This window comes from Acipenser ruthenus, chromosome 15, assembly GCF_902713425.1.
Source record: "Acipenser ruthenus chromosome 15, fAciRut3.2 maternal haplotype, whole genome shotgun sequence".
NCBI lineage: Eukaryota > Metazoa > Chordata > Actinopteri > Acipenseriformes > Acipenseridae > Acipenser > Acipenser ruthenus.
This window is the reverse complement of record NC_081203.1, coordinates 35,246,015-35,266,059: the sequence shown is the minus strand read 5'-3', so window position 1 is coordinate 35,266,059 and position 20,045 is coordinate 35,246,015. Positions and strand designations below refer to the sequence as shown.

General features: G+C 40.8%; 1 protein-coding gene across 2 annotated transcripts in view; it reads left to right on the top strand.

Annotated features, from left to right (window-relative positions):
- The window catches only part of LOC117422490 (MAM domain-containing glycosylphosphatidylinositol anchor protein 2), a 129,882-nt gene that overhangs the window by 88,686 nt on the left and 21,151 nt on the right, over window positions 1–20,045 (top strand). For both annotated transcript variants that reach the window (XR_009307419.1, XM_058988083.1), the window contains exon 10: window positions 8,277–8,425. Coding sequence is in view for 1 of the 2 variants with exons in the window: in XM_058988083.1 (XP_058844066.1) it covers window positions 8,277–8,425 (149 nt within the window). In the remaining variant the exon portion in view is untranslated. The remainder of the gene's footprint in view (window positions 1–8,276; window positions 8,426–20,045) is intronic.

Below are 20,045 nucleotides of genomic sequence, written 5' to 3'. Positions count from 1 at the left end.
CCTGGAGTGGAATGGCCCCCCAGGACCGTTATCAGACACCCCTGTTTTAAGGCCAGTGATTTTTCCATTGCTTTGAGGAAAAACCCTCAATTGTTTAATTACTGTTTTTGTAAATTGGTATGATTTTATTAAAAGGCAGACCTTGCTGGTATTAAAACTGGTAGGTTTAGCTGGGGCATACACACAATATATATACTGTATAATATATATATATATATATACCCTATTACTTTGAATTACTGCCACCCTTGAATAAGCACCGCACTCAGATATCAGATTTGTAATAGACGCCACCCTTGAATAAACGGCGCTCTCGATAATGAAACACGTACATGTGTTTCCCTACCCCAGCTCAAATAAATGCAGCACATAGTAAAGAAATGCATGAAAAACACAGTATGGCAAAACATTACAAATAGAAACAAAATGAATTGAATACATTTAATTCAAATGTAATTAAAATAATACAATTACACACTTGAGCATACCGGTATTTTACTGTAAAGTTTATGGAACCCAAACATATATATATAAATATCCAGACAGGAAGTTTGGAGAGTGGGGGGGTGTGGTGTTTTGGGGTGTCATGGGGAGCAGAAGCTAGTGTAGCTCTCGCTGTGGCGTTGCTGTTTAGGGGGAAGCCACGGGATGACCTCATCTTCCTCATGAAGCCCTGTCTGGGTCAGGAGACTGGGAGTGTTCAGTTGTCTTGCTGGTTGCAGAGAAAGCAACGCCCCGTATATTAAAGAGTTCAGCCCTGCGACTCTTACAAACTGCTGTAAGAAAAGAAAAGGAAAATAAACCGACCTCCTCAGTGTTGAATTGACATTTCTCTCTCGTTATTATCTCCCTCTCCACGCTACACTGGTATGTGACCTCACCTAGTCCAACACTGATCTGATCTGCGAGCTCAACAGCTTTCAGTTTAAAGCTGTAGGACTTCTTCACCATCCTGATCAAGCTGTATCCGCAGAAATAAACTTCAATATACACCTCCCTCAAATACCGTAAAAAAACCCACAATACTTCTAATTACCGCGGCCCTTGAATAAGCACAGCTGCTGTTTTTAGCAATTCAAAATAAACGCTGCAGTGTTAATTCAAAGTAATACGGTAGGTAGAGATATATAATATATATATATATATATATATATATATATATTTTGATTTTTTAATTATTTTTTATGGTATGCATTCCAAACAAAGGCTTGCCAGGGAGTAAGGGGTATGACCAAGACACCCCCTTGACAATAGAATGCCCTTCACGGATTATATCTGTATTCATAATACATAGTGAGGTGGAATCCCATGCTATGTAAAGGGATCTCAATACTACAGGGGCACCTCTGTTTTGATATAATGAGAGGCAGCACCTGGTATATATTCAGTGCAGTTCAGCAGCGCCGGCACTGTGGTGTTTTGATTGCTTTCATTGAAACCGGGGGGCCCTGGGGGAGAGCGGCTGGAGCAGCGGATTCATGAGGCGTCTTAATGAGCTGGACACTGACCCGCTGGGACCGGGGTGACCTGGCAGCATGTTTCTGCTAGTTGGCATTTTAGATTTTTCACATGCATCTTGGCAATTGAAGATGACCCTTTCCCTGCTGAAGTTCTGCATCGTTTCCAAGAGCTTTGTTTAAAAGGTGTTATAGTAGTTAATACGTTGTGTGTAAGGTGTCCCTTATTATTGTAAGAGATGGGCAAGAGACCGCAAAACTGACCAGTTCTGTCTGTTCAAACTGTGCAAAAGGAATTCTGTTGTAATAAGAGACACCCCACACATGATGTATTAACTTATTATCAATCACAAAAAGCAAAAAGTGTACTCATGAACTGCTGTGCTGTGCACAGGATGACATCTATTCACAAGATATGAGGCGCTGGGGTTTTGACAAACCTTTTACAGTGATTGGTTCATTTCTCATGCGTGATTTATAAGGTACAAAATGAAACATTGGGTGCTACAGCTAATGAGGTTTAGAGATGAAATTCTCTATGTCTGTGCTGTCAATATACTCCAGCTCAAAAAAAAAAAAAAAAAATTCAGACTTTGATAATGCCATCATCATACGTGTCACTGTAAATACACATTTTACCAAATATGCTATCTTAATTAAAAATATGGTTTGAATAGATAATAGCACAAAGTGTTCTGTAATGAATGCCCAGGTTGTTCTTTTCCAATTTTGTGATACCGGAGCCCATGACTATGAGAAGGAGTTCATTACATGAAATAAGAGAGGATGCACAATGTGCACAGCTGTGCATTCTACACTTGAGCTTTTTATTAAAATTGCCATTGCAGGAATCACTAAATTGCTAATTAAACAGGTGTGTGTTATTTTCTAATTGCAATATGTTTGCAATATCTTTGTGTTACTGTTAAACTTGTTTTGAGGTCCAGGAGAATAATAATTTCAGAATTCAAAGAATTCCAATGCGGGGATTGATTGTGGTTTTAGCCCAGAGGCATGCTTCTATATTTACATGAACAGCAGCAGAGATCAATCAAACGGGACAATTTGCAGAGCTGCCAACAGTTTGAAATTGCCAGATAATTCATAAACAACTTGTCATTATGATTACAGCCTACTAAATCAACAGGTGTTGACAATGGAAAAGGGTTAAAGTGAATGTCTTTGTTCTGGTGTCCTTCCTTTTGTCTCGCGTCTTCGAAGCTGAGAACAGTAAAACATAATAATAATAATAATAATAGCACTGCAGCCAGCTGCTGTATACAGCTTGTGTTATTAGGGCTACCATTCTAGTCAGTAGTGTAGACCATAACATTTATCAACCGAGGAGAGCTGTTTGTCATTAAACAAAGCAAACTCGTTCATTTGCGCCCGACTTTCCTTATTCTCGTGAATTATTTAAGCAGGAGTTACGAATGAGTCTGTTCAAGAGTTTGTAAATTTGGACTGGAAAATACAGATGAGCCGATTAAAGCTTGATTGCCTTTCTGGGTGTGTTTAGCCAGTCTTGCTGTGCTTTTGGTTGCAAGGGAAGTCAACACGGCACAAGCAAAGGACCTTGTTGCATCCACAGAGCCCTCGCTCTGCTCAGGACGATCGGTTCCCTTGGATGGCTCTCCATGTTGTGTGTGACAGGACTGAGCTCAGTGAGCATCTGCACATGTCAGCAGAGTGTACTAGTTGGGTTTGCTGGGTAATTTATTGCTTTGATCCAGTGCCGTTCTATAACTAGCAGCATCTCTCCAGATATCAATCTGGGAAAATACAATATTTAATATTATAGTGACAGATGGCTTGGAGGTCATTCACAGGCTCTAGTATAAAACAGAACTGCACATTCACAGCATCTAGTATAATACAGGACTGCACATTCACAGCATCTAGTATAATACAGGACTGCACATTCACAGCATCTAGTATAATACAGGACTGTGCATTCACAGCATCTAGTATAATACAGGACTGCACATTCACAGCATCTAGTATAATACAGGACTGTGCATTCACAGCATCTGGTATAATACAGGACTGCGCATTCACAGCATCTAGTATAATACAGGACTGTGCATTCACAGCATCTAGTATAATACAGGACTGTGCATTCACAGCATCTAGTATAATACAGGACTGTGCATTCACAGCATCTAGTATAATACAGGACTGCACATTCACAGCATCTAGTATAATACAGGACTGCACATTCACAGCATCTAGTATAATACAGGACTGCACATTCACAGCATCTAGTATAATACAGGACTGCGCATTCACAGCATCTAGAAGAGGTCTACAAGTGCAGTCTAAACAGGTGGGTTTTGAGGAAGCGGCGGAAGACATAGAGAGACAGAGCAGACCTGAAGTTCTGCAGTAGCTGGTTCCTCCACAGAGGGGCTAGGGAAGAGAAGGAGCGAGCAAGGCAGGAGGGGAGTGGAGGGAAAGCATGACCAGTCTGTCTGTAGAGGAGTGGAGATGGGGTGTAGGGAGACATGAGGGTTTGGAGGTAGGAGGGGGCAGTGTGGTGAAGAGAGCGGTAGGCAAGAACAAGGGTCTTGAATTGAATGCGAGCAGAGATAGGGAGCCAGTGGAGGATGCGAAGCAGAGGGGTAGCATGAGAGTAGCAAGGTTTTCTCTGTGTCCTACTGTACACAGTTAGAGGTGATTGCATGTTGTAACCTACCTACTTAACTTCCTATCTACATACCTACCTACATACCTACTTACAAACATACCTTTATATGTACGTACACACACATGCATGCATGCATGCATACATACATACACACAGACACACACACACACATACATATGTACTTACATACAGTACATACACACATACATACATGCACACATACATACGTACGTACATAAATACATACACACATACATACATACTGTACACAAAGCACGGGATATGGCGAAATGTTATATATTTAAAAAAAAAATACCTTGGTGATGGATGAATGATTTGCGAACCGCCAACGAGGCCCTTTGATTATCCAGGGATGTGCCTTCTCCCAGCGATCATGAGATAACCGCACTTTCCGTCCCGTCCCAGAGTGGCAAGTGAATGAATTGCAGCCATAATTTGCAATATATTTGGCCCTTGACAACTGCAAGATTAATGGAAGTACAGGGCAAAGCAATATTGAATTCAGGGGGGTATGTGAACTTGAAAATTTCATATTTCCCATCAATTATATATGAGAAAGGAGTCGGGCTTTGGCAGGAGCCAATTGTCTTTAATAGGTTTACTTGCGGGAGAATAATGTGTACCGGAGTGTGCTGTAAATGTTTCACTGGCCCCCAGACACACCTGAGGCAGTGGAATACTAACTAGCAGTGTGCAGCTTGCTCAGGCTTTGGAAACCAAAAGCGAGATGGATGATTCAAACCCATCAGTAAAACAAATGATCAGAACCTATCAGACCCTCCCCTCGCGTAGCTGTTTTCAAATTATTATAACATTGAAACCGCTGCTAGAATCCAGTTTGACGTGGTGAAAACATGGAGCACATTTGAAGCAGTGTATTGGAGCATCAGCTCTGACGCTTACCAGAATCATGTTCCTAATTGATCCAGGTGAGAATAATGCTGCATGTTTCTGTGTCTACAGTAACATTCTCCGCTAGTTTCTGGTGCACGTTACATAAAGAATGAATTAGGAACTTGAAGAATGTGCCGTACAGCGCTGTCCTGTTTATCAGTGGGGTTCAGGGATACAGTGTTTGAAATACACGAGTAAAGAAGGTGCTATTGGAATCTATTTATTAGTGCTGAGATGCATCATTAAAAATGGGGCTGCTGCTGTCAAGCCTCAGTGTCTGCTCAGAGGACCCTTTGTATTTAGCACCAGGGCGTGGTAGCCGACAGGGATAACTGAAGATATTTGGGTTGCATTATTTTTCCGGTACTCGAGTGCATGGTGTGGAATTTGTGGTGCGGTAGCTGGTGTAAAATTAGGCACAGCTTGATTTGCTTGGGTAATGGTATTACTCTAATGGCAAGTCCACTACCAGTAAATAGGGTGACAAACTATGTCTGGAAAGCAAGTACAGCACGCGCACACAATTGTAGACATGACGGAAATCTGAGAACATTACAGTCTTGTGTGGTGCACTCTTTGCTCAGTAATAAAATGCCTAATCAGGTTTTAAGACGACAGATCTTTGGATGGCTGAGGTGATTTACTGACGACTCTGGTTCTTTCACGCATATGACTTCCTAGATAATTGGATTTGCAGGATATTGCTCAAAACAGATCGCGTTCTTCAAAATTAACATAAGCAAAAAAAAATGAAAGAAAATGGGATCAGAAGAAAATGAAATTACACTGAACCTTTGCAAACACTATTTGATGAAGTTTTAATCGAACACAGATGAGGCAGTGCGTTGTCAGAATCCTTTACCTCTTATTGAGCTCCATTAACAGTGTTTTTGACTCCCTGGCCCCCTCCCCAGAGGCTTGCCAGGAGAGTATGTTCTGTAAGGTAAGTGTTTTGTGCCTCTGCCCAGTGTGAGCTATCAATAAAGCATTAAATGAGTCTGGGCGTCCTTCCAAGGCTATCTAAAGCACTTCCATGAAAACCCATTGAACCCATACGTGCATCAGGCGCATGTTTCTTTAACCCTTGAGGTACTGGCTCTTTTTTGCTGGCTAGTTTTGAGATTAACACTGCTTTCGATCGTGTCATTGAAATTAAGATTGATTTGTTCAAAAGCAGCTCTTATAGACGTTGCTACAGTAACGTGTTAGTATATGAAATAGAAGCGTAAGTGTTAGTATATGAAATAGAAATGGAATGAAGTTAGTAGACTTGTTAAAAGTATTTTGTTACCAGTTTGATACCAATAACATTGCTTTATTCCTAAAGTTGCTTTGGATACTGTATATCCACACATATATATATATCTAGCTGATGTAGAAGGCAGCATTTTGATTCTGGTATAGAACAAGCCTTGGGGGACGCATTGTGATTCAATGCATTGAACTGTGAAGCACCATTCATGTTTAGAACTACAGCTGTTTTAGATCTTTAAAGCGGACCTCAATGGGACGTAAAGGGTTACATTTGTTTTAGCATTTGTATTGATAGTCACGTGACGTTGTTTGTCCTGAATCTGGTGCTTGAAAGCTTGGCACTGCTGACAGCACCCATCATTCTCTCTGCACAAGAAGCCATAGAACAGAGTGGACAAGTCGTATTTACCTGGCAGGCATCCAGACTCCTCAAGATCTCTCGTTTAAGGCTTCTCTGAGTAACTGTCCACAGTGCGTTACCCTGTGCAAATAAACTTTACATAAAATACATACCGATTTCAGTTTGTGTTTTTAAGGATGGAACTTGCATCACTCAGCAGCTTCGGCTTCCCTTACTCGAGTGTGTATGTTCATGTTGAGGATGAACGGCTGAGCTAATGCCATGTGTTGTCATGTGCCAAGTTCACTTTTAATGGAGTTGTGTGCCTTGAAAGGGTCAGAAAAGAGCAGAAACACGGTGAATCAACTAGTAAAGCACAAACATACATTTTACTAGCAGTTCAAGTGAGTGAACAGCCACTAGTAACCCACAAAAGCTCACCAAGCTTAGTAAAGTCTTGTAAAAGCTTGACATGAAGGTATATCATTTGGGATTCCACGTTCAGTTAAAATAAACCTTCACTACACCTTGTCCTATAAATCCTCAGTGAATATTCTATGTATCTACCGCTATATCTTGATCCCGAACAAAATAAGTATTTATTATTTCCAACTGGATTATTAAGATATACATGTATAAAAATGCTTGGATCTCAGAGATAAATTCAGGAATGCTGAATTTTTTTTATCAAAAAATACTTTGTAATAAAAATGCAGCTAAAAAAGAGAAGTTTCAAAGAGCTGAAGCGACACAAGATAAAAGGGCATTTAGACATTATATGGAATGAATACCCTGCAATTAAAATCTCTCAGTAGAAATGTTCAGACAGGGATTTAATCAGGCCAGGTCTTGTGTGCCTCAAACTCTTTGAAGTGGTTGTGGTCATACAGGATTGGTAAATAACAGAGGTTAAACCATGAACATAATAAGCGTACATACAGTAGGCGATGCACAGTGAACATAGGAAAGGTAATGAACCAGACTAGTCCATTGGAGCCAACTATGTTCATCTGGTCTGTACTATAGCTGGAGCACCAGCAATCTTTTTAACCCAATAGCATAATACAATATAGCATTGAATAATATAGAATTGAACTATGTAGCATTGGACTATATAGCATTGAACAGTATAGAATTGAACTATATAGTAGTGAAATATATAGCATTGAACAGTATAGAATTGAACAATATAGCATTGAACAATATAGCATTGAACTATATAGAATAGAACTGTATAGCATTGAACAGTATAGAATTGAACTATATAGAATTGAACTGTATAGCATTGAACAGTATAGAATTGAACTATATAGAATTGAACTGTATAGCATTGAACAATGTAGAATTGAACTATATAGAATTGAACTATATAGCATTGAACAGTATAGAATTGAACTATATAGAATTGAACTATATAGCATTGAACAGTATAGAATTGAACTATATAGCATTGAACAATATAGAATTGAACTATATAGTAGTGAAATATATAGCATTGAACAGTATAGAATTGAACAATATAGAATTGAACAGTATAGAATTGAACTATATAGAATTGAACATTATAGAATTGAACTATATAGAATTGAACAATATAGAATTGAACTATATAGCATTGAACAGTATAGAAGTTAAAGTATAAGTCAAATTGTTTGTTTTGCAGGCCAGGCCTACGCGCCCGAATTCTACTATGACACCTTCAACCCGCTGTGGCAAAACCGTCCTCGCGTCTACTCCTACAGCCTGCAGTGGACCCAGATGAACCCCAACGCAGTGGACCGCATTCTTGCATATCGCTTGGGGATTAGGCAGGTGAGAGAAAACAAGAAAGGCTTCAGAAATATCTTTGGCCATGCCTTCTGTATCTGTTTGTTTTGGTATGAATTGTGCCTGACGGGAGAGGTTGTGCCACAGGTCCAGGAAGCTCATTTTCACATTTGCAATGTGTTTGTGTCGGGTTCCAGCTTCACATCCTTAGAGGGTCGCAGTTGTGTACTGTTCTCAGTTTTGTTTTTCGCTTTTGTTTGCTTTTCTTTTAACTCTTCCCTTTCTTGAGAAAGATGGTTATGATATTCCAGTGTTTAGTACACTGAAGGAGGAGCTACCGTGTACTTGACTTATTTCTTTTGGTTTTATTGTAGGATTTATTTGGATGAATGTGAATTTTCTAAATCAATGCATATAATTGGTGTGCACTCTATGAGGCTTGGGTTTGGATTGCATGTGCAATGTTAAGGCTCTAGTTATCAAGTATCGTGTGTTTGGGCTATGTAAGTCCTGGCTTTAATCTGCTAATTGTACTTCGGGACATTGCCAGGGAGAGCAAACCGCAGCGATGACTTCTGACAGCTTTGACAAGCGAGGCTGTCTCTGTTTCTGGAATGAAGCCCGGAGCAGGTTATAGCCAGTCCTCTTGAGATTGCTCGCTAGCTCCCTCCAGGGGAACACAGCGTCTCTTTAATGAGGAGACACGGCTGATGGTTTTGCTACAAGTATAATCGTAAAGTTCCTAACAAAAAGCCAGTTTGGACTGTGACACCTAAAAGCAGCACAAGCTAAATAAATGAGTGCTTTGGGCTTGGTAAGTATAACAGTCATTTACTTGTGTTTGTTCCTTACTTTATATACATACGGTAGTGAGCAAATTTATTAGACAACCTCAAGATGTGTCCTTTATAGCCTTTATATACTTACTTGCGCTGAATTTTCAGTCAGTCATCAGTGATATAGAAACAGTAGGCACTCGTGTGGAAATGTTAGACCACTTTGTGCTTTAATTAAGCATCTTAAACTGCAACGTTATCAATTAAATTAGTTAGCTGTAATTTGCATCCTTTGACAATTTTCAATTACAGTGGTTTGATTTAATATGCACAGCACATGAATACAAGGGAAGCAACGGGGTGTTGTAATGCATTTGCACACGGCTGTATGTATATAAAATCACTTTGAAACTGTTACTCAGGCTGCTGAGACACTGATCTGCATTGCACACAGCTGTATGTATATACAATCACTTTGAAACTCTTACTCAGGCTGCTGAGACGTTGATCTGCAGAAGGCAGAATTGTTTAACATGCTTGCATTACAAGCGCTGATCCCTTACTTTACAATATTTGTTGATTGATCTAACGTTACAATACCAGCATTACTGGAAAGCACAGCACAGCTCATAGGGGCTGGTTAAATTCAGTTATTGATAAAGCAACCTGACCAGCAGATTCTGTGTGCTAATTCTACTAGATTAATAATAAAATAAAAAAAAATAAAAAAATCTTGAATACGTGGACTGAGCACAAATTCAGAATATTACATAACACATAAATGTGTATTCTTTATATACATTATTTCCATGTTCCATATTCCACACACAGATTAAAAGGAAGCAGCTCTGAGAAGGAGAGCTTGTGATTTCCAGTGCTTCTCAGCAGCGTGTTCTCTGTGTAAAGGCTACGCTTTCTTTCAAGACAGATGGCTTATCTGTATTGGTGCAAGAAGCCCGTTGGTGGCCCTGATACGATCAGTGCTGCTTGTTTATTGCGACACAGTTGACAGGAACCCCAGCAGTGCTTAAGATGTTAGGCCAAGTTTGTTATGGATTTCTTTAGCAGCAGTTGATTTAAAATGTCGCTTGTTTAACATGCTGATTTGTGTATTGATCGGTTTGCAGGAGTATTGCAAGACCACCTGGCCACTGGAGTTATTTCTCAACTTCTGCCCCCTCAGCGTCTCCACTAGATTTGCATTCAGACTGTTATTATGTGGGAACACATGTAGTGGTAAATAAAGAGGCAGGGCTGGCATCAAAGTGAGCTTGTACAGCATGTGGAGCTGATTGGCAAGCTTCCCCCCACGCTGTCCCTGCAAGTCTCAAATGTACCCATGCAGGAAGCTTCCTCTAGGCAGTGTGAGGATAATGTAGTCCCCGGTCGGCACAATCTTTGGCCTCTGAGAGGCTGCACTCAATGCGCCAGTGTGTTGCTAATAATTGGACAGTAACAGACATCATAATGGGGTTTGCACAGAATTGTGAACTGGACGTCTGTTATATTACTCAAACAGCGCAAATATTGTTTTGCAGTATTTATAATCACATTCTAAATAAGAGCAAATATTAACCCAGTAATGCCCAAGCATTTCTGAAATGAGAAAAACTGCTTTATTTATGCAAATAGATTCCTTTCCTGTTGTTCCCTGTCTGGCAACGTAAAATGTACTGCATATGAAAAATTCTGACTTGTGAGGCTGGATTTAAAAAATAATAATATATAGTGGTAGCTAAGCATTGTATCATATGTGATACAGACATGGGATTACAGGGTTAGAATAATTTATTTTGCTTTTATTTAGAATCTGATTGTAAATCAGTCACACAGAGACCAATTAATGAAAATGTTCATATAATCACCCAGACAGGAGGTCAGCTAACCTTAGAGCTGATGTGTACTGGAATCAGCAGGTTCTTAATGGGCGGCCGTGGAGCTAGCCCTGTAGCTGACTGCTAAGGGGTCTGATCCACGAGCTTCACAGTTCACCCTGTCCACCCCCTGCTTCTCTACAATTCAAATCACTGAGATGCCAATACAACAGTCTCTATTAGAACCCAACATTTGTAACTGTGTTTCCTTTTAGCGCAGTTGAGACCGCCATTGATCCTCTCTGTCTTGAAATCTATGCAGCCTGATTGCAAACGCTGTTATGATCGATTCCTTTAGTTGACCGTCCCCTCTTTCTTTTACACGGCTGTTGATTAGAAGCCTTCTCCAATGCTTTTATCAGCCAGCAATGATGTATAACTCATTATTTTTCTTTCTTTTTTCTTTCAAGTGTGTATTATCTCACAATTGCTATATGATCTAGGGTTTCTGGAAATCTCAAGAGGCTTTCACGTTGCAGAATATTCTCAATAAAATAAATCAAACCAAATGGGGACTAGATGAAAGGGCATAGATAACTAGGGACACGTAGTACAGAAGTGAGTACAGTCGGAGAACAGATTCTAATCTGAAGCCTACTTGTTGGTTGCTTTTGAAACGGTCGCCAACACAAACCCCAGCTACCACATTTAAATGAAAACCTGAGCACGTTTGTGCTTACCTCACAGTGTTGTCCATCATGAGTTGTCTTTAGAGTCTAGCCCTCCAGTTCCAGATCATTAACGTCCTACACATTGCTTTAGAGGAGTCAGGAAGCTAATGCATAATACCACACACAACCTTGTTGGTTTTAATAACATGCAATGACGTTTGTTATCTCCACACAGCGATCGCTCTGTGAGAGAAAGTGGAAATCATTAACCTCAAGAGCACAACTACCCACGCTATAGTATACTATATATTTACATATGATATACATGCAACTTTACAACCAATCAGATCGCGCCATCACAACATCTGCAACCAATCAGATTGCTCCATTGTCGTAGGATACTACAGTTACAGCTTTTGATTTCGGTTAGTTTATGAAATGGAACTAGAGAAAAGCAAAAGGCAAAATGTCTAGATTTATTTATTTATTTATTTATTTATTTTTATTCAATCAAAAACCTTTAAAGGACACTTCCCCAAGCCTTGCACCCAGTCCTGTATTTCAGAACTCTACTTGTTCAGGTGTATTACTGGAATGATAATGTGCCAGGAGTCTGAACAATCAGACCCCTGCAGGGTCTGCTCTGAACTGATCACACTTCTCTTCACAGCATGAGGAAGCCTCTTCTGAGTCTGTAGGGTTACTTTCTAATAAGCTCTGTTCATTCAGCTATCCGGAAGGAATCTTTTATTTAACACCAATTGTATTTATCCTAGCATTTGAATGCAGAAATATCAATCAGATTGAAATGGCGTTTCATGGCTATGACTGACTAATCATGTGCCAGTGTGCGACTGTGGGGGTGGAAGATATAATAAATGTTGAAAACAGGAAATATGGCACCACCATTTTTTTTTTTTTTTTTTTTTAATTAACTATTTTTAATACCCTGTATATGTAATATATGTATATGAACAGTAAATGTGCATTTAAATGTAAATGCAATACACATCTATAAAATGTGAATAATGCATTCCTACAGTAGAATGTGTGTGGAAATAGGGAAGGGAATAGGAAATAACTGCATTGTTCAGTAATGCTAAGGGTTTTTTTTTTGTTACTTCTACCCCTCTTCTCCCGTTAGTAAATCCTGCAGCAGAAGAGACCTCGCCTCTTGGAAATGGCATCTGTTTGCAGTATTGTAGAGCAGACGGCCGTACTGGTTATGCTGTCAGAAGCCATGCAGTTTGATTCATAGGATGTCAGATTTGCCATTGGCAGCAGCCACCTGGTGTGGCTGAAAGTCATTCATAAGAATAAAAGGGGTTTGGCTTCCATAGCCTCAGATAGTTGTGAGTGCTAAGAGCTTAGCCTCATGCAGATTGTAACCCAGGGCTCAGAAGTCATATATCGATCCACAGTGTAGGCAATACTGTATGAGCTTCCATACACTGCCAGCTGTCAGCTCGGGGTGTTGGATCCACAGAGTAGGCAGTACTGTATGAGCTTCCATACACTGCCAGCTGTCAGCTCAGGGTGTTGGATCCACAGTGTAGGCAGTACTGTATGAGCTTCCATACACTGCCAGCTGTCAGCTCAGGGTGTTGGATCCACAGTGTAGGCAGTACTGTATGAGCTTCCATACACTGCCAGCTGTCAGCTCAGGGTGTTGGATCCACAGTGTAGGCAGTACTGTATGAGCTTCCATACACTGCCAGCTGTCAGCTCAGGGTGTTGGATCCACAGTGTAGGCAGTACTGTATGAGCTTCCATACACTGCCAGCTGTCAGCTCGGGGTGTTGCAGGTTGCGATCTATCACCAAACATGTGATGTTCCTGATGGGCTACCTGTACAGTGTGATGCATAATAAAACCAAATAATCATTTAATGACGGACTGCTTTGTTAAAACACACACACACTGTATGAGACAGACAGAGGATACATTCAAACACACACACACTGTATGAGACAGACAGAGGATACATTCAAACACACACACACACTGTATGAGACAGACAGAGGATACATTCAAACACGCACACATTGTATGAGACAGAGAGAATATACATTCAAACACGCACACATTGTATGAGACAGAGAGAATATACATTCAAAAACACACACACTGTATGAGACAGAGAGAGAATGCATTCAAAAACACACACACTGTATGAGACAGAGAGAGAATGCATTCAAAAACACACACACTGTATGAGACAGAGAGAGAATGCATTCAAAAACACACACACTGTATGAGACAGAGAGAGAATGCATTCATAAACACACACACTGTATGAGACAGAGAGAGAATGCATTCAAAAACACACACACTGTATGAGACAGAGAGAGAATGCATTCAAAAGCACACACACTGGATGAGCAGAGCCCATTCTACCCTACAGAGCCCATTCTCTAGGGGGAGCAAGGTCAGTCCATCTCCAAGATCATCCGATCACTGGCTTCTCTGAGACACTGCCTACAAAGCTGTGCCCTGGTCCCTGTAGGAACAATAGAAACTGGACTGAGACCACTCAAACTCATTTTAAGTACTCCCTGACTATAGATATACTGCTAGTGACTCCCAAATCTCCAGTAGCCTAAGCTCTTTCAAAGACAGCCATGAATTAATCTGCACCTTTAAGGCCTGGCTTTGTCCTTTATAAAAACCACAGGTTGCTTCTGGATTGTTTGTGAGGCAGCCTTCCTTGAGTGCCCTAAACTGCGCGCTGTAACATTTACAATGACAGTGATCTGCAGCACACATCTGGAATAGGCATCTGTGTGTACTTTATTATTAGCATTATGTTTAGTAGTGCCTTAGGGTTACACACATCCAATTATGTGGAGCAATTTGCACGAGATATATATACAGTATATATAATATAATATAATTATATATATCATTTCATTTTTATTTATTGTTTACATTTCCTAGCTGTAATTGATGTTTTTATTAAACTCTGTGGTTTTTGATGGCGCACAGCAGTGTAGGCGACTCTGGGAACCACAATAAAAAATGTAACGAGCTTTTTTTGAGGCATATATAGCATAAAAAACAAAGAAGAACCATGCAGAATATCTGGAATAGCGACTGTATAAAGTTGCATGAGGACAGCGTGATGGTGCGGGGGTTCGTTTTCGGCTTGCTAAATGGCCCCAGGGCAGAGCAGCGTTTGGTCTGCTCAGTCTCAGTGCTCTTTACACTGCCAGTGGCAGATGTCCTCTGTGCACCACGATCAAAAGGACACAGCAGCTAACTGCATTCCTTATATCTGTGCTAAGCAATCCGGATTCACAGGACCGGTCATGTGAACCTGTGTTCCACGATGCAGTACGTGGATATGGGATGTCATTGACCGTCCAGGCATCACCAGTGTAAACGGCACAGCCATTGGGTCACGGCGACTCTCAGCCCCATGTCTGGTTAATGAAAGCCAGTTTAAACACATGCTAAGAAGGCTCAGGATGGTTTATTCTTCCAGAGGTCTCTGTGTATGCACTTCTTATTCATGTATCCCGTTATGTTAATCAGCTATTGAAAGGTTAGGGGGTTTTAAACAGCGTGATTTCAGAAAGCCAGCACGCAGTGTAGAAGTACTGTAAAGATCACGCTTTACAAACACGGCCAGTGCAGGTCTGCTTTTGATTTAGATGCGTGACAGACATGCAAATATCAAAAACAGCACTCTCATAATCAACATACATTAATACTGTATGTTTACAGTTAGCACTTCCACGTTAGCTTCAGGTAACCGTTATAAGTGCTTATATACAGTGTATAAACATGTTTGTTGTTATGCTGTTAACAGGTATGATTCTCAGTAATAACAGCTCATTACAATCAGTGGTGTAGTTCTGAATCTGAAGGTCCTGGAACACCATGATAATATCGGTCTTCTTAAACAACATTATTATTATTATTATTATATAAATTCACATTTTATTTGTTATACTGAACTTCTAGTAATGCATAGTGTAGGGAATGCCTTTATGTAATTTCTACAAAGTATTTCCACAAAGTGTCTTTCTCCATCTTGTCAGAATGCTTTACCTAATGTGTGTGTGCGTGTGTGTGCGTGTGTGTGTGTGTTTGTGTGTGCGTGTGTGTGTGTGCGTGCATGTGTTTGTGTGCGTGCGTGTGTGTGCGTGCACGTGTGTGTGTGTGTGCGTGTGTGAGTGTGTGTGCGCGTGTGTGAGTGCGTGTGCGTGCGTCCGTGCGTGCGTGTGTGTGCATGTGTGCGTGTGTGTGTGTGTGTCCGTATGTGCGTGCATGTGTGTGTGTGTTCGTGTGCTTCTTCACTGCCATTCCAGGAAGAGCTTTGTTTGTGTCTGTATCCACAGTCGTAGTCGATGCACTGCTGCTGTCGTCTTCGTCATCATTTGTAGCTTCTTAAAGAAGTAGTTCATAATACAGTAGAAGAAGTTCATAATGCTGTTTGCCTTGCATCAAGAGGACTACTGACTGAATCATACACGTATGTATATTTTGCTGACCATGTAATGTTTGAAGTTTATTAGGAAATGTCACTGTTGTGTTGCTGGTTTTTGTAGTGCCACCCTTGGTATGAACCTGCTGTAGACTTGTTGTTCAAGACAAGTGTTACAGTATTATGTGTAGGGAATGTTGATCGATTATACATGATTATACATGATAAGGAATGATGGTTTGGAGTGGGCTGGAGAGAATTTGCATCAGCATCGCCTGAGCTGTGTGCATCTTTCACAGAGGAATCTGCAGGATGATGGCATGAATAAAAGAGAGACTTGGTAACCAAGGAAACAAATGAGGAGTTTTACATCAGTCTAGCATCACGAAATTAAAATAAAAGCTACAACAGCCTCACAAAAAGACTTGAAGCGAGGGAGTCCAACTGTGAAGATCTGGAATTAACACAAATTGCAGTTCTCCTGGGGTTTCTTCCCAAAAATAAAACCAAATGCTCATAATGTTTTTATTTTCCCTCGCTTTCTTTCCCGTTTCCAAGTGAAAGCAGAAGCAATCTTCTTCCAGACTAGACAGACAAGAAGACATTGCTACAAAACCGCAGGTGACATCTGTTAGTGCCAGAACAGATGTCTTTTATGACTTTCACCTTAACAAAAAGGCCCGTTGTTTGACAGTCCCAAAATATCAAAGCCTTTTATTAATTCATTCTTGCTTTTGATGAGCGAGTTTCACTGCTGTGCAGACTTCATGGGTGAGACCCGTAAATAACCTGAGTTGATGGTATCTGAATAAAGGTAATCTGGAAAGGAATGAAATGTCAATATCATCATCCACAGCGCCAGAAAACAGGTCCCTATAAGAGATCAGGCAAGCTGTAGCAATCACTTACTAGGGCAGGGGAATTATAGTGAAATCCTTAATCAATGCTTTTAATCCCTCTGTGATGAATGATGCTGCAGGAATTTAAGTTATTTTTTTATGTATAAAGGTTTTCCACAGGAATATAACAAAGCAGCAAACAAAGGCGTCCAATATATGCGAAATTTACTAAGTAACTACTCCGTAAATACACAGTAATTAGAGACACTTCATGTAAAGTGAGTCTTTCAGCCCTTCAAGAAGCCTTTACTCAAATAAATACATTGAAATCTGCTTACAGGGTAAAGTGGTTTTGAGGAGGATCTAAAGGCAGCAGAATCCTGTTGTAAAGAAGCTGTGGAGCCTAGTCTTTTTAAAGACACAACGTCCGGGCCTCGTATGGGTGGATCTGCTTAACAACCTGCCTGATGGCACGTAGCATGCGCCTCTAATCAGCTGGATGATCACCATTGTTATGACTGTGCTATCAAATTGTTACTTTGCCACTGCCCTTCCCTGTTTACAGATTTGTGCTTCTAATTAAGTTCATGTTACTCACAGGGACTTCTTTGAATTGTTCCCTGTCTGAATTGTTCTTCTTTCAGTTTCATTCAATTGCAAAGAAGTTCTGCATACAAAAAAAGAAGGAAAAAAAAAGAATTGAAGTTCCTTGCTTTATTTATAGGCAGTTACAGAGTTTGGTTCATCAGCAATGAAACTAGCAGACTGGGCTTAGGCCTTAGTGGTGTCCTGAGACAAATAGACTGGCCCCATTTGCGCTTGTGAATTGCCTGGGCTGTTTAATTGCCATATTTATTTTCATTTGAACTCATAGAGATATAACACCTATGGCTACTAGCTGAAGCACAGGAGTAACCGTGGAAACCATAGAACTGGAGCATGTTAGAGTAACCGTGGAAACCATAGAACTGGAGCATGTTAGGCACAGCTAGGGTTTAAAATGGCCCCCATAGAAGGAACCTCAGCAGTCGTGCATTCTATTTGAACAGCTGCTACCTTTAGTATTCATACTGGATGAGGATTGTAACCTTCTCTGGGCTAATTAAACTCTGCCAATGATCCTTACTAGAATACAGTAAAGCAATGTGATGTTACCATTAAAGTGGAATCGCTTGTCAACTGATTAAACTTCATTTTTATGTTACTAATGAGTTTGAAAGAATACACTGGGAAACCGATATAAAAACCAGTGTATTACCCTCGGAGGAAACCCCATCAGAACCACTTGCCTAATGGAGTGCCGGCAAATATTGTAGGGCGGTCCGGATACAGCAGAACAGCTGGTACTGATCGTACTGCTGTAGAATCACGAACATGGTGGTACCATTCTACAGTCTGTCAGTGCCTCAAACCAAATGTAACAGCCTTTGTTGATTCTTGTTTGTGCTTCACAACTAAAACAGTTGCCGCGCAAGACAACCCACGGTGTGTGGCAGAAAGTAGGTATTTGACCGTCCGTTTTCATACTGAGCCCAACACCGAACCCAGGGGCGCCAGCTCTTTCCAACAGGGGGTATAGAAAGTGTTGAATGGACAACAAGTGTTACAATATATAATGTGCTGTTATGCGCTTCTTTATCACCAGTAGTAATAAGCGTGAAGAATTCCTTTTTATACTGGATTCCTGAGACCCCCAAGAGAAACTACCTTCAATAGGGAATTCAGCTGTGGTGCAGTGTTGTTATTTACACATCTGTGAATGTATACCCACAGCATAAAAAATATCATTGCCATTTTGCCTTTGTTTATATTTTAGTCTGCTGGCCTGTGCCACCCCAGAGCTTGCAGCCGACATCTCTAACCCTGGCTGCTGCAGGTAGTAGCAGGAGAGAGCTGTTCAGTTCACTTAATCACAGAGTGGCAGGAAGGCTTGTGTGTGGCTGCATCTCAAAACTGCCTTTATTGAATGTAAACGGATTGAAAAGGTCTGGTTTCTGATAAAGCAGAGCACACAGGAGAACCATGCAGGAAACAGCCTCCCCCAGAATCATATTGTAATATAACATAATGTGATTGTGGGGCGCTGCTGTTTTAAAAACCAGGAGAGCAAATCTCTCTGAAAGGTTATCGCAATACACCTGGCTGGCAGACATTATTGCAATTTCTCTATCATTAGAATACATGCAAATGTGCTCAGCTTATAGGCTTTAACAGTGTCAGCATGGTCTCCAGCACAGCATTCTCCTCGGAAGAATTAGACCCTCCATTCAAATGGAAATGAGACCCATTGTACCACACGATTTTAAATCTAGGTGAGACGGGCTGGGAAGATGGAACAATGCGATGACTGCTGGGTGCGGCATAGAGAATTAAATCCATTCCTACATTACTGGGCCAAAAAAAAAAGAAGCAGCAAGAACAACAGAGATAGACTGACTACAATGGGAGCTGGCATGCTCTTATTTTCAATGGGAGCTGGCATGCTCTTATTTTCAATGGGAGCTGGCATGCTCTTATTTTCAATGGGAGCTGGCATGCTCTTATTTTCAATGGGAGCTGGCATGCTCTTATTTTCAATGGGAGATGGCATGCTCTTATTTTCAATGGGAGCTGGCATGCTCTTATTTTCAGTGGGAGCTGGCATGCTCTTATTTTCATTGGGAGCTGGCATGCTCTTATTTTCAATGGGAGCTGGCATGCTCTTATTTTCAATGGGAGCTGGCATGCTCTTATTTTCAATGGGAGCTGGCATGCTCTTATTTTCAGTGGGAGCTGGCATGCTCTTATTTTCAATTATTATTATTATTATTTATTTCTTAGCAGACGCCCTTATCCAGGGCGACTTACAATCGTAAGCAAAAACATTTCAATGGGAGCTGGCATGCTCTTATTTTCAGTGGGAGCTGGCATGCTCTTATTTTCATTGGGAGCTGGCATGCTCTCATTTTCAATGGGAGCTGGCATGCTCTTATTTTCATTGGGAGCTGGCATGCTCTTATTTTCAATGGGAGCTGGCATGCTCTTATTTTCAATGGGAGCTGGCATGCTCTTATTTTCAGTGGGAGCTGGCATGCTCTTATTTTCAGTGGGAGCTGGCATGCTCTTATTTTCAGTGGGAGCTGGCATGCTCTTATTT